Source organism: Dermacentor silvarum, chromosome 9, assembly GCF_013339745.2.
Source record: "Dermacentor silvarum isolate Dsil-2018 chromosome 9, BIME_Dsil_1.4, whole genome shotgun sequence".
Lineage (NCBI taxonomy): Eukaryota > Metazoa > Arthropoda > Arachnida > Ixodida > Ixodidae > Dermacentor > Dermacentor silvarum.
Genome location: NC_051162.1, coordinates 121,905,654 through 121,920,279, shown reverse-complemented (window position 1 = coordinate 121,920,279; position 14,626 = coordinate 121,905,654). Strand labels below are relative to the sequence as shown.

At 45.6% G+C, this 14,626-nt stretch overlaps 1 protein-coding gene across 1 annotated transcript; it reads left to right on the top strand.

Moving 5' to 3' along the window:
* The first annotated feature begins 2,732 nt into the window (after nt 1-2,732).
* LOC125940082 (3beta-hydroxysteroid dehydrogenase dhs-16-like) lies at nt 2,733-14,423 on the top strand. The gene is made up of 4 exons (XM_049655749.1): nt 2,733-3,642; nt 7,325-7,528; nt 8,741-8,929; nt 14,122-14,423. The coding sequence occupies exons 2-4, from the start codon at nt 7,405-7,407 to the stop codon at nt 14,130-14,132; spliced, it is 324 nt and encodes a 107-aa protein (XP_049511706.1). The 5' UTR covers nt 2,733-3,642; nt 7,325-7,404; the 3' UTR covers nt 14,133-14,423.
* Nucleotides 14,424-14,626: the final 203 nt, after the last annotated feature.

The window sequence follows — 14,626 nt, the reverse complement described above, 5'->3', positions numbered from 1 at the left end:
TCGAATTCAATTTGATGACAGTTTTCCTAATAATGCAGAATTACTTCCGGGTCACATTTTACATGGTTTACTACAAAGTCACTTGCAGAGTCCCCCCGACAAACATCATCATTGTAACAATTGCTTCACAGCATGAAGAAAAGTGTGCTGTTTGTATTTTTCGCCCAACGCTAGACTGGACTTCTTTTCTGCTGCCGCCGGATTTCATAACCGTTTTCTTGGGTGAATTAATGGCAGTGTTTCTGGCCCTAGGAATACTAAAACCACCAATTACATCATCTGTGATAATACCTGACTTGTTATTTTTCTATCCATCACTATTTGCTTCTGCTGATCCTCACGTTATGAGGTTATTTCATTCACTGGTACCTAGGTACTTGAGAAGAGCGCGTTGAATTTGGGTACCTGGCGAAGGATTATTCTTAAATGAAATTGCAGGTTCCTTTCTATATGCGGACCGTTTCTGTCATAATGCAGTTTCTGTCCTTATGTCATAGCTGCATGTTTTCGTATGCAAGCAGAGTCAGACACCCCACTAACTCCACGCATTAGCAACATAATTTATATTCCTGGCGCAGAATATTGTTGCCAAAACGAAAAATGGAAGCGTCCATCATGAGTTTACGCTGTCGCATACCAACACTAAATTGCTATCAACACAGGTCCGGACTCACTCCCTCACCACTGCGTTCTTACTGTGGTGCTTTAGAGACAATAGATCATTGCTTTTTGCCCTGTAGACGTTTCGCTCACAAGCTTCCCTAAGCAATGTTTGTATAATTTGTCCGTACCTGTGATACTGTCTTTTGGGGCCTCTATTCTTGCTTTCAGCGACAGAAATATTTGCTCGACATTTCGAAATTTTCATACTGAATCCTATCCAAAACCATGCGAAGTTCATTCCTAATTTCTAAATTCTGCATTTGGTGTTATTTTTTTTTACTTCCTCCTACACAAAATACACTTTTTATCTATATTTGGCAATTTTCATTTCTTTGTTAGTTTTTTTTCCCCTCTTCTTGTGCGTTTTTCGTAACCACCTGATTTATCGCCAATCCTCCAATGTGGTTATGCGCCAGAATTGTTCAGGACAACAACAACAACAACAACGTCCATTCTTGAGCAATCTCCCATAGTGGGTATGAGCCACTCATCAAGGGTACCAACAAAAAAGCCAGCCAACCAACGTCGGCACGGATCGTGTCTGCCTCATCCCATGATTATGCTACAGTGATGACATCATCGAACACGCCTACCTTAGCCTAGGACGATGAGCCACGACAAGGTTCCCACCGGTATAGTGCGGATTCCCCAGCTGCTGCCTCTTCTTATTACGCACTCCGGGTCGAGCTCCCACCCTTCTGGCCCGCTGACCCTGGATACAGTGCACTAGAGGGGGTTAGTTTGTTCACGAGCGGCGTGGGTACCATGCATTGGCATGAGGGGGCAAGGGCAGAAAGGTCCGCACTGGGACGTTGTTGTTGTTGTAAAACTTTATTTGGCTCTATTTACAGAGGTGTTGCGCAGCTGCCCGCCGGGATCTTCAGTCTTCATGCGACGCCAGCCCACGTGACAGCAACGCCGCCGCCGATGGATGGATGGAAAAACTTTATTAGGCGAGCGAGTTTGGACCCTTCAAGGGCCCAGGGCCACCGCACAGCCCAGATATGCGTCGCGGATTCGTGCAGTCAGTTGTGCTGGTTGCGCACAGCTCACGTGTGCGTTTAAGTTTGCGTTGTTTGTGATATTTGTAACGCGAAAGCGTTAAGGGCCCCGTGTCGCAGAAAATCCGGCGTCAGCGTCGGCGTGGGCGCGTGCTCGCCGGCGTCGTCGGCGGAAATATTCATCCCGAACCACCCTGACTGTGCGGGCCTCCGTGTGGCGCAAGGCGTTAGTGAACGAAATGGAATTTCTCAAAGTAAAATCTGTCAGCAAAATTGTAAAGTACGACTTAACCACAACCTACAGGCGCGGATATATTTTTTTAGTTTATGTATAGTTTAAATGAGGCGTTCGTTTAAAGTAAAGCATTGCTTCAGCTTGAGTAATTCTGGTTTTAAATATACACAGCGGACCGCAATATCGGCACCTGCGCTATACTTAATTATTACATTAATTTCTATCATCTAACTGCCTGAATAATTACTAAATTATTTAGACAATATGGTTACTAGAACCGCTAAATAATAAGGAAATAAATATTTGTATTTCTTAAGTAGGTATTTCGTTATGTAACGAATTGTTCGTTCGTATCATTCAATTACCTTACTAAATGAGCAAGTAGGTAACCATCGTTCATGCATTAATTATGCTATATCAAATGCATTGTTGATCTTGTGACTTTAAGAAATGAAGTAAGCAGTCTACATAATGTTCATGGATTGTTTGAGTTGTACCTGCATAGGAAGGAATGTTTATATATATATATATATATATATATATATATATATATATATATATGGTTTCTCATAGGTGATACCTAATTGTATGAATTGCAAATGCATGTCCAGATTTGTTGATTTGCGGCAGCTTAACGATGTATAAGCAACAATTGTGACTTTTACCGCAAGCTGTTCTAAAACATGGCATTTAATACTGCTATATTTTACGTGACGAGTTTACTTCTGCTCCTTTTCTATATATATCGTTATCCTTTCCTAACTCCCCCCCCCCCCCCCCGCAATACTCCACCTCGGAGCCTGTAAGGCCCTTGAACAAAATAGATGAATAAAAGTACCAAAAATACAAGCGCAACCGGCTCAACAAGCGGTCATTGCAGAGCGTATCGGGGTAAAACAACGTAAAGTTCCCAAAGAGCACTAATCGCATTAAAATGTATCTCAGTTCGCGCATGACAGCATTGTTTCTACAGGGAGGTTGAGATGTTCAACACGCCCGTTCTACGCCTTATAAATACACATTTGGTTCTATTTTTTTCTTTTTCTGTTGCGAATATATAAAAAATCTGCCTATATTCGTTTATCAAATATTCACGTTGTGTTTTTTCTAAATAATGGTAGCGATTAACATTGAGTTAGAGAAAAGAAAGTCATTGCATGTTGTTTCCTTTGCGAATCGTGGCTGATCCGCCATAATTGCCACGTCTTAAAAGACAGAAACAACAACTACTGCTACATAAGAGGAGAACACAAAACTGACAAAGAGAAGCAGAAATCGACGCTGCTTATAAACTGCTATTTTATTCACAGTTTTACCTTTTAGAAGTTCGTTTTCCTGAAGTCATTATTTGTGCGTAGAGCCACCTGATTCTTGGAACATCCCCCATTGTGGGTGCATGCCATGTTTTGAAGGCTTATCATCATCATCATCAACCTCCTCACGTGAGCACGAGCGCATTTCGTTCCTCGGCCTACCAACGCCCATCAGGGTTGGCCTCGAAAGCACAATCTCCTTTCAAGTGCATCAGCAGTGCAGAATGCACGTCATCAAGTTGTACTTCATCGTGGCGCCGTGCCTTTTCGTGGCTTTCCAGGCAACGACGTTGTTGTCGCCATTGCTGGAGCAGGTCGGCATTGTCACAGCCACGCTGGTCCTGGGATGGTGGCTCAGCCTATCCATCAAGAGCCTGCGGAGGTCCAAGCGCAAGCCGCAGCAATCGTAGACTCGCCGTCATTGTCGCAAGTACTAAACGCTGCTTGTGGTTTCACTCCTTGTGCCCTGACGCGTCAAAGTTGTGCAGAGTCCTCCGTTACCGCCGCTGCAGTCGTTCAGTCACCTACCGCGCGAACCGCACGCCGAGAGTTAGGCCTGTATAGAGGCGCGAATGACGCGCAATCGGTTTTGCCTGCCAAAAACTACGAAGCCATGTGGACGGACCATCACGCTCCGGTAAATTGACTCCGCAGTTAGAGCAGCATTCCGCCTTCCGCTGCTGTTTTATTCGCCTGCCGGCGCGAGCGTTGGGCCCACATATACTACCGTTCCTGCTGAATAGTGTGCCCGCTCTTAAATGAGTAGAACAGACAGTAAGCGCCAAGGTAAAGCAAGCGGGTGCATTCGTTGGGAGCTGATAAACGCAGACGGTTTCCCGTCGGACTCACTTCATGCACGATGGGCTCTGAGATCACAAGCGCATATTCTTAGGTGTGCGCGGCGATCTCGGAGGGCATGCGTGCACCGCCGATTCGCGACGCCTGGCCGCTGGAGGGGCTCCTTGTCTCGCCAGTGTAGGGAGCCTCCATGCAAGCGCGCTTGCATGTAGGCTCCCTACGCCAGTGTAAGATCCCTAGATAAAGCAAGTTCTAAACTTGTTTTAACTAAAGACCTTACCCCAGTGTAGGGAGCCTTCATGCAAAAACCCTCAAGCGCTTCAGTGTATGTGTATGAAGGCTCCTTGCCCTACGCCAGCGCGCTGAGACGCCTGGTAGGTGCCAGGGTGCAGTTCCTGCTTCGCTGAAGCAGTCGTTTCGCGTGCTGCGCCGCGCCATGTTTTGCCCGCATATTGTTAGAACACGTGTACGGCGAGCTTGAGCGTCACGATACGGTGCCGGTAAACAGCTACACCGTTCTGTCACTGTCAATTCTTGGCATTCCCGGTGAAACTGCCACTTCTATTGAAAAGGCCCAAAGCGAGGCGCGACAGGAAGCTACCTAGCTACTAAGAACGCTTGGCGTTAAGAAGGAGCTTTAGCTCGGGACCAACTCCGATATCCATTGGCCTGCTACAGACGCAGAGGAACTTGTAGAAAGGCTTGCTTGTCCGATGTTTCATGGCACCAGTATTGCAGCTATTCTGGAAGTACCCTGCAACCGATGACACCAGAAGATATTTTCCTCCACCGTGCTTCTCGCCTAGTCATCCGGATTGCCTCCGAGCACCGGTGCACCATTGCTCTCGCATCCGCAATGTCGTCATCGAAAGCGTATCGAAAGATATTGCCCGACCAGTGCTATTGGCTGCTTTCGTGATCCCGAGAACATTCTCAGTAACACATAATTGCTAATCGTGAGTTAAATAAATGAAAAATAAGTATGCCTGCGATCTTAAAAGGCAGAAAAAATAATTTCGACTTTGCACAGCGCGTAACTACGTCTGCTGCGCGTCGCCTCTGAGATAGCCGCTGTGTGCTGCGTAGCGTAGTCTTCTGCGGCCTCCGCGGGGGGCCGCGACGAGCCCTTCCGCCACCGCGACTCTCAACTGTCGGCCGGGGCTTCGACCTGTTGGCTTCTCCGCTGTGCAGCTTCAGGCGCGCTAGCGGAGACGAAAAGAGAAAGAAAGTCATGTATCGGTGCGATAACTCCATTTGTAGTTAAAGATTAAGAAAACATTTTGTGGCACGAGATTCATGAGCCGTACTTTAATAGCGAGGCCATTCTATGATTAGTTAGAAAAGTGTTCCAGGTCATCATCGTCTATCCAAATACGTCTTAAATTAACGCAGCAATGCTTCTATGAGCTATGAGACGACGGCTGGACCAATTTGAGTGAAATGTGTTGCATTTGAGAAAGAAAGACAAATTCTAGAAATTGCAGCAAGCACAATTTGAATTTTACACCTCAAATTTCCACATCGATTGCCGAAAGTTAGAACTATCTAAAAAATGTAGAAGCACAAAATTTACAAATCGTCTAACTCTGCAACAGAAACATATATGGTATTTCTCGGAGCTGCGCCTGTTGAAGCATCTCAAGAGACATTTTATATGACGTAGATTACGCGAATTCGCTGCGATATTTATGTGCGTTTTGCAAGACTTTCGCCCACAAATTGGTGTTATGTTTCAGAGCAATGTGTTATGCATCTATTTTCAGTGCTTTCAATTTATTAATAAGGGCAGTTTAGAGAACCGTAATGTCGTTATTTGTTACTTAGTTACAGAGTTATAGGATGTAAAATTTCTAAACACATTTATGGCATAAATTAAAAGTGAACTTCCAGCAGTTATAGTATTACATTTTTCTTTCTTTTTGAATTCCAAAATCTTCATCAACATCGGTGCGATGGTTGGCGAGAAAGGGGGATTCTCCGTTCCCATGTAATTTTAATTTACATCCTGACCTAAAGCTTCTGTCTAAAGACACGCAGCGAGCGACTCTGCCAGAACGGTTGCTTTTCGACCAAAGCAATCATGTTACGACCAATTTCGCCATACGACCTTCTTTACACACTGTGGCTCTCTTAAGATAACTTTGCCACCAACCAAGGAAGTTTTTTAGTAGAAATCATGTCCCGAAAAACTAGCCGGACCGTCGCCACCATAAGAGAGGCATGATAAAACATTAACTGGGAAAAGAAGCTCTTTCCTCACACTTCACACGAGTATAGTATGTCTCACTTTGCCATACCGATGCTCATCGACGTGTATTTTTGCGTTACTGAACGTCCTGGAAGATTGTATTGGCCATAACGTCATCACTACTCACAATACTCATCCGGAGATAATGCTTTTGTGGGGGACAACTAGATGTCATTTTGTAGTTTGCCTAGCATTCTATAGAGCCAAAGCACTTCAGCTGTAAGCAAACATCACCCGACAGTGCTGTATGGCAGAGATGATGTATAGGGGCGAGCGCTGGCTTCAGCTCTGCTGTGGTCAAACGGTGCGGCCGCTTCTACTCCAGCAAATTTTACAACGATAGCTCTACTACTCCAGGTACAAACACAGAAAATGCCTGGTTCAGTAAATCTGACCTTCAAGCTCAGCCAAGGTCAAACTGGAACTACTCCTACCGGCGGCTTCTGCGTACACCGCGTGGTCGCCCATATCTTGAAAGCGATCTGCGATGTGGAAAAAGTGCGCTGAGTGCTGCAGCTTCGTATGCGCTGTGCTTTCGACGCTTAGTTCGCGTTGTAGCGAGGCGCAGCATGGAGGTCAATTCACTCGCTGCTCCTGCCGCGTCGAGCAGCGTCTGTGTGTTGTCTTGCGGTGCTATTGTAGATGCGGTAGTTGCTGACGGCGCCGAGCAGCGTCCGTGTCCTTTCCCAAAGCAAACAAAGCCATGCTATCACTCGGCACGCTCAACCAATGCGTCCTAAGCTCGACAAAGTTGGTTTAACCGCGTTCAACCGCCGCAAATTTATTTCTTAACTATCCTTGCCACCAGCGCTATAGAAGTGGGCCTTCAGAGCTCCAGTGAGGGAGCTCAAAAAGTAGAGGGAAGTCCGCAGAAGTGAACAGAGATCAAATTAGACGTAGATACATGTAATTGGACATTACAGAATTTTCTATTACGGGACGCGAGCGGCTTGCGTCCCCTAAGCTAAATTAATGCTCTCTATTGATACACGTAACATGCGTTCGGTGGAGAGATACGTTCTGAGCAGTGAACATTTTGCTTGTGCCCTTCGCGTCCTCTGAGCAGGCTGCGACAGTGAGCATGGATTTCTGACGGCGTCCAAGCTGTCTAGCGACGGCTACTACGTGCTGTGCGGCTCCCAGGACATGGGTGGCGAGATGGCCAAAGGCATAAGGCGCTTCAATGTCGATATCATCGAGTTGCAACCGTCCAGCGAGAGCTCGATGAACGACGCCTACCAGGAGATCTGCGAGCAACTCTTCAAGAAAAGTGAGCTCGTAGCCACCAACCAGTCATTGCATGGACTTTCGCGTGACGACACCGCTACGCGTCCTTACTGACTCAATCACAGTATGCGTATATAGCTATCACGGAGAAGTGTCTCGCCATCCCGCTGATCAGGCTTGGACTCCCTATGCTGCAAAACGCAATGCGAAACACTATAACTGTTCTGTGCGCGTTGCCTCGAAACCAAATACACTAAGGACTCTGAGATGGGAGAGTAACGTGAACAAGGGTGGTTGCTTGGGCTAGTTGGTAATTCATGGTAAAAACGACGCACGGCGCCCGTGTTTGTCGTCTCTGTCTGTCCTTATCATTCGCGCTGTACGTCGTTTTTAACGTGAACAGTTCCTTGGGTGCGCGCACGTGGAAAGGTAATAATGAATGAACGTATGTTGTTTAGTTCCGCAAGGGCCAGGTATGGCCAAAGAGCGCGATGCCAGCTTTAGCAAGTTTGCAATGGAGCAATGAGTTTGACGACGTAGATGTGATAAAATAAATGTAATAAAATAGCATACGTAATGTGTGCCTTTGCATATATAATCGTTTAACTGATACGTTTCATACAACTTCTCAACATTCGTCTAACGTTGATTCCAACTAGTGCATTGGATATGCCAAATTGTGTAACGCGAACAGCTTTTTTGGCTCTTTCACCCGTTTTTAGTGGTCGGGAGCCGAACTTTCTCTCTTTTCGAAGAGGCACCGATGCGATGGCGCCGCTGCAAAGGGCACGCACTCTCGCTCAACGAAGTTGCCTGGGGTTCACGCCAATTATAGCTCTTTGAGACGCGAGTGCTTTGGTTACACACAGCTTCGGTTAGACCAACTCTTGCAGTGCGTGGTATCTGCATGATGATAAAGTCTAGTCGGAGGAGTGTCATGGCCTCCGTGGAGTAAACGAGCGGGGAAGAAAGCGCAGGTGCGCAGCTGTCCTAATGCGGCCATCGTGGTGACGCTCTGTCGTCGTTTCTTTGTCGTCGTCACACTTTCACGCCGTCTACCAAAAGATGTCGGCGATGATCTGGGCTGCCATTATCGAAACATTATCATCGACGTCAGCAGTATAGTGCGGAAGTCTTGCTATACTGCGGTCGTTAGACTCATGATGTCCGCATAAGCTTTTCGCCGTATACTTTGACAACCGTCTCGGATGGTTTCTGCCACATTTTTGTTTCTCTCTCTCTCTCTCATTCGCAGACACGCCACTTCACGCGCTCGTCTGCAACGTTGGCACCACCGATCTCGGAGAACTCGAATGGATCAGCGAGCGAAACCTTCTGCGCGCCTTCGAACAGACGGTGGTGTCCACAGCGAGGCTGGTCAACCGCTTCTTGCCTATGCTTCGCGAGACTCGCGGAAGGATTGTCGTCTGTGCTGGAACTTCCGGTACGTGCAACTGAACATAACCTGTGTACCGGTAGCTAATATCAGGCACGATATTATATAATGTATGCATGCAGTTCGGGCATAATTAACGCACCTTCTCTGGCACCCGCCTCTGCATATCGACTATTATTATTGGATTGAATAAAGTGAAGTGACATCGCCGCAATCACCTGTCCATCCACATTTTTGAACTGTATAATTACCATATTTAACCACGCGCAAACATGTACTTAAACGTCCTTTCCTTGTGCATTTATTTACTTTACCAACCCCTTATGCAATACCACCAATCCTGGGGGCATTTATTGTAATAAAGTGAAGTGAAGATTGCCTGGACACTCCGTGGAGGCGAATTTTCGCGTAGCCATGATCTTCCGCGTATATTCATGTAGATGAATGCTGTGTGTGATATATGAATATGCGTGGTGATAAACTATTCAAGCCCCAACTTGCGCAAGGCAGATCTTATGCTCATGACATAATTTTGCCTTAGAAAGTTTTAGAATTGCAGCGATTAAACAAAATTTAATAAACATCTCATTACCAGCACACGCTTTATATATTAAATCGTTCTCTCATAGAAATAATTTTATGAAACAAATATGCCATTTGGAGTGAGGAGCCGCCTATTTAATGAAGGACATGGTACAGAATTAGCGAGAGGAATAGGAGAATCCGACGTGCACGATTTTTTTTTTTCTAGTAGCAACCATGCGAAGAAACTAAACCACCTGGGAAGAAACAGACTATCGCGCTTGAGAAATCATATGGGAAAGTTATTTGTCACGTTTTGTTCAAACGTAGAAATGAAAGTGGAGACGTTTTGTTCAAACGGGAAATGAAAGTGGACAAAAAGATAGCTCGCCCTATAGATGAGAATCGAACGCACATCTTCAGCATTACGCTTGAGGTACTTTACCAATTCAGATAACGAGGAGGCCATACCCTCTCGTCAACTTTCTCGGGCATCTATGTAGGCGTACTAGATCTAGCACTGGGAGTGTTAGCCAGCGCCACTCACGGCCGAACCGGCCGATATGAGACACCACAGACGTCACGTATATTTTAACCAAGGCATATCACATAGTACGTTTCTTTTTCTGCGTGTGAAAGCTATAGGGAATGATTCATGGTCACGCAGACGAAAAGACACTAAAGCTAGCGTTTCGTCGCGTCTGTTTTCTTCTGCCATCGAAGCGCTTAGTTAGTGTTACTTATAATCTCGGTCACTTTCGAATGCACGAAATCTTAATTTGTTCCCTGTCGGGTTCAAACACATCCTCGCCATCCCCCCTCGTCCCACCGTTGCAGGACGAGTCGCAGTCCCTGGAGCGGGAGTCCACAGCGTCATCAATGCCGCGCTCATATCTTTCGCCGACTGCCTCCGTCGCGAAATGGCAAAGTTCAGGGTTCAAGTCGTACTGGTCGAACCCGTATGGCTCAACTACAGGTACGCCTCAGTCGACGTTGCCATGACACGTGGCAAATCTCTGAACACGTTAAGCTTCCCGTTGTCACTACAGCCTCACAATACGAAGAAACGTGCGCGTGCCGGTAACCCGCTCAGTGGCAGGGAGCACTGGTTTTAATGCGATGAGCTTTCTTTGGAAACGTCACCCTGTTTGCGGTATGCATGGTTCTCCGTGTTCAACCTCTTTCACGCCAACTTGGGTCGCTGGCTCACTAGGTATGGGCTACTCTCCACTGAAAAAAATAAAAAGTCCTTTAAAATTTACTCTCTAGTGTGCGGAACCTAACTCGCGCCACATGTTCTCCTCAAGCGAGAATGCGCAGAATGTCGAGAGTGAAGGTGAAAGGATTAATTGGCCAACAGTCGATATGAGCAAGAGACGAATGGAGTATTGGTGGATATCTATTCACTAAATCAATGTTTAGTTATTATGTAATTATGAGTACTCAATGGTAAATTCACCAGACATCATACCACCACCTTCGATGACTTTCAGTTAGGCCTACATTGCATAGGAATAAAATTGTGCAAATTTGAAATTTTTATCGGCCGTGCGTCCGAATTAATGACAGGTATGGGTGATAAACATAATAGTACATGTAAATATGGCGATAGTGCCTGGTTTTGCCGAAGCTTTCTCAGTACTTGGATTTTTCTAACCTTCATCTTCCTTATCCAGTTACCATTGAGGACGCTCAGAGAAACATTCTTACATTGCATTTTCATCCCAGATTTCTTGTTTGGCAATAAGTATTCTACTGCATCCTCTATTTACAGCATTCGGCGATTCTGAGAAAATTATACAAAAATTAACATACAGTAAATAAAAAAAGACAACTACACCTGGTGAGAGTAGCTTGCCGAACATACTCTACATTTGGTAACATCGCTACTGAAACGTTCTGTACGCAACCAAACAATGCCACAAGTATTCCGTGCGCGTTTTGTGGAAATTACACAAAATTTGTGCGGAATCAATATAGATTCCGTAAGATGTATACGGAAAACATACGCAATTACTGGAATTGCATACGGAACGTTCTCAGTGGGGATGCAAACTTGATAAAGTCGTGATTACTTTATGCGTTTTAAGTTACATGGCAGAATGGTGAATTTGTGGGTGTAAAACACTTAACCAATTTATAGAACATTTATTCAGTTGTAACGCCACGCGGCTGCACCATAGAGAACAGTATAAGCAAAGCCGCAAAAGTATTTTTTGAAGAAGCGCTGCCCACTGCAGTAAGTGTCATCAACTGCCCGTAGTTGCGAGATGGCTGAACGCTATATAGCAGGTCCAAATTTCGCTCTACTCTTAGTATATTAACGCTATAGCGTTAAGAGCCCCGTGTCGCAGAAATTCCGGCGTCGGCGTGCGATGTCGGCTCGGTGGCGAAGAAAATTATCCCCAACCACCTCAACCACTCCAACCGCGCAGGCCCTCCACGTGGTGCAAGGTTGTGGTGAACAAAAACTGGATTTCTCACAGTGAAATTCGTCAGAAAAAATGGTAAAGTACGACTTTACCATTCGGCGTCGAATTTTTTACCAATCGGCGTCGGATTGCAATTTGAATGTACGAGAAAACCTAATTCTGCTACGAGGAAACTCAAATACAAACCCCTTTTCCTGCATTTCTACCAGATCTACAGCCGCGCGTTCGGGTACTTGCGAAAATGATATCCAGATGGCGTTCACATCCTAGGCAGGTCAAATTGGGACTTCGCCTGCTAATTCGTTTTGGACACGCGCGCGCGTCGGGGCAATATCAAACCATTAATAAAATAATAAAAAAGGTGCTGGGGCATTCACATTTTAATATAAGACCACTTATATTGCCCCTGGAAAAACGTCTTTCCCACAATGTACTTCTGTTTAAAAGTGAAGCCGACTTTAAGGGGATCGGTGTAAGCTTGGTCTTTGTAAGCTGGCTTTCCCACGTTCAGTGTTGCAGTGAATAAAGTCTACTTGCCGTATGCGCACGATGCGATGTGAACAGGTTCCGATAACGCTATCGCGTTCTACTCTTAAAGGCGAAGCTTAAGCGTCCTCCAATTTTTGGGTTCTTCATCGAAGCGGAAGGGCTATTCTGAGCATTGTCATATCAAACGCGATATTATCAAATCCGCCATCAGTTCTCATTGGCCCACGGTGTTATTACGGCTTTCCTGGTTGCTTGAAAACGCCTTTTCTTTTTGCCTCCCTTTGCTCCTGATTGGTGTAAAGCATTTATTCTTGCTTGATTTGCGCCTTTTCCATAGTCACCAACAACACGTTGTGAAATGGTTTTCGTCATTTTCTCAAACATCACTTCTGGTGGTGTCACCATTTTCCAGTGATATCTATGGTTTAATTTATCCTATTGCAATAATTATTTTGTCAGACAGGTAGGCAAATCGAGATTGCAGTAAACATATAATATAAACGAACATTGTGCCAGAAATTTTCCCCCAAAAAAAAACATTTTTCCTGGGTGTTCGTACTTTGGGTTCATACTTTAAAAAGTTTAACACGTTGTAACTTTGGTTCAAATGAGTCTAAAGCATCCATTTTTGTAGCAATGCATATTCTGATCACTCAAGATCGTCTTATAATGTGATTTATTTCGCCGTATATAGTTTAGTAAGAACCCACCTCCAGATAAGTTATCATTAGTTTTCATTTCCTAAAAAATATTTGCTATGCCAGAAAATTGACTTTATATATAAACTTAGCACATATAAAATACATAAACTCAGTAAGCTTCAGCAAAACCTACCAAGAAATAAAGCGAAAGTTCTTATATGCAGGCTCCCATCTAAGCGCGCGAAATGTAATCTGGTGCTTTTTGTCTAACCTGTTTAAACCAGGACTATTATTTTCCTCCATCCTGCCGTTTCTATGTCGACTTCTCTCGTAAGGGCTATGGGCGGAACTAACTCTGAAAGTGATGTCGCGCGAGAGATTTAGCGCGTCTGATATGTTAGGTAATTGGAGCGCTCGGCAAGGACGGGCCTCCTCCTTCCCCGTCAATCCTCTCCCCCTGTGACGGCTGCAGGGGAGGGCTCCAACACCGCTACTAATGTGCAGGTTAACGGCTCTCTTTCACAGAATTACGAAAGCAAACGACAAAGGATACCTAAACATCATAATGGCAACAAATATACGCCTTCAAGAGGATCATTCCTTTAACGCGGCGAATAGTTTTCTAGAAGCGTTTGGCTCTGCGCCTGCATTGCCAAGTGCTAAATGGTGTGAAAGCCCTTGTCAAGCCTTGGTGGCTTTTTGCTTTCACCCCACAGTATCACTGTTGTGACTGTTGTACTGTCTCATCTGATGCTGAAATAAACTGATTTGATTTGATTTGATGGTCGACGATTTCTGCATTTTATTTTAGGAAACTCTCTCGTTTAGGAGTTCCCAGAATATAACCCAATGACCACAGGTGCATTCGGTCGGTTTCGTTTGGCTAATTTGTCAACTGCGGTTCAAAACTCGTTGCAAACCATCCTTTGTTAATGCTAAATTAGCCGATTATAATTTGCGCTTTTCTTACATTTCACGGTTGTCGACTGCGCCACCTTGAATTGCTGTTTTCACGTGCTACGTTTGATCATACATCCATAACTAGCCTTTGGCTAATAATATTGCTTTTCTTCTTGTGTTAACTGAAGCACTAATATGCTCAATTCAATTCAATGAAACTGGTTTTCACAAATGACGTGATGCACGTTGGCTGCAGGACTCCCCTAAGCCAGCTCCACTCTGCGGGCATCGCCGTCAAGGAGACGCTGAGCTGCGTGAGCCGGGACGTGTTCGACGACTACTCGCTGGGTTACGTGAACGCTTTCCGCACACTGTGGAACTGCCACACCACCCGCTGGTACGTGGGACCGCCCGACGTGTTGGCGAGCTGCACCTGCCTCGCCGTCACCGATGTCACGCCTGAGTGCGTCTATTCGTGCGGCTACCCCGCGGAGCGCACCGTCAACGCCGTGCTCACCTACATGCCCGCGCAATTTGTCGACCTGGTGCAGTGCTTCCTTTACCAGGCAAGTATACGGAGCCGGCCGTGGCAGTTGGGTGACTGGCTGGTTGGACAGGTCGATGAACGGACGGATGGATTGTGTGGGCGATGGGATGAATCGGATGAGATGGATGGAATGAGATGGATGGTAACCCTTTGAAACGGCGTAGGTGGTGGATTTCGCCAAGCACGTCACTTTTACCTTTGTTCTGTGCCTTTT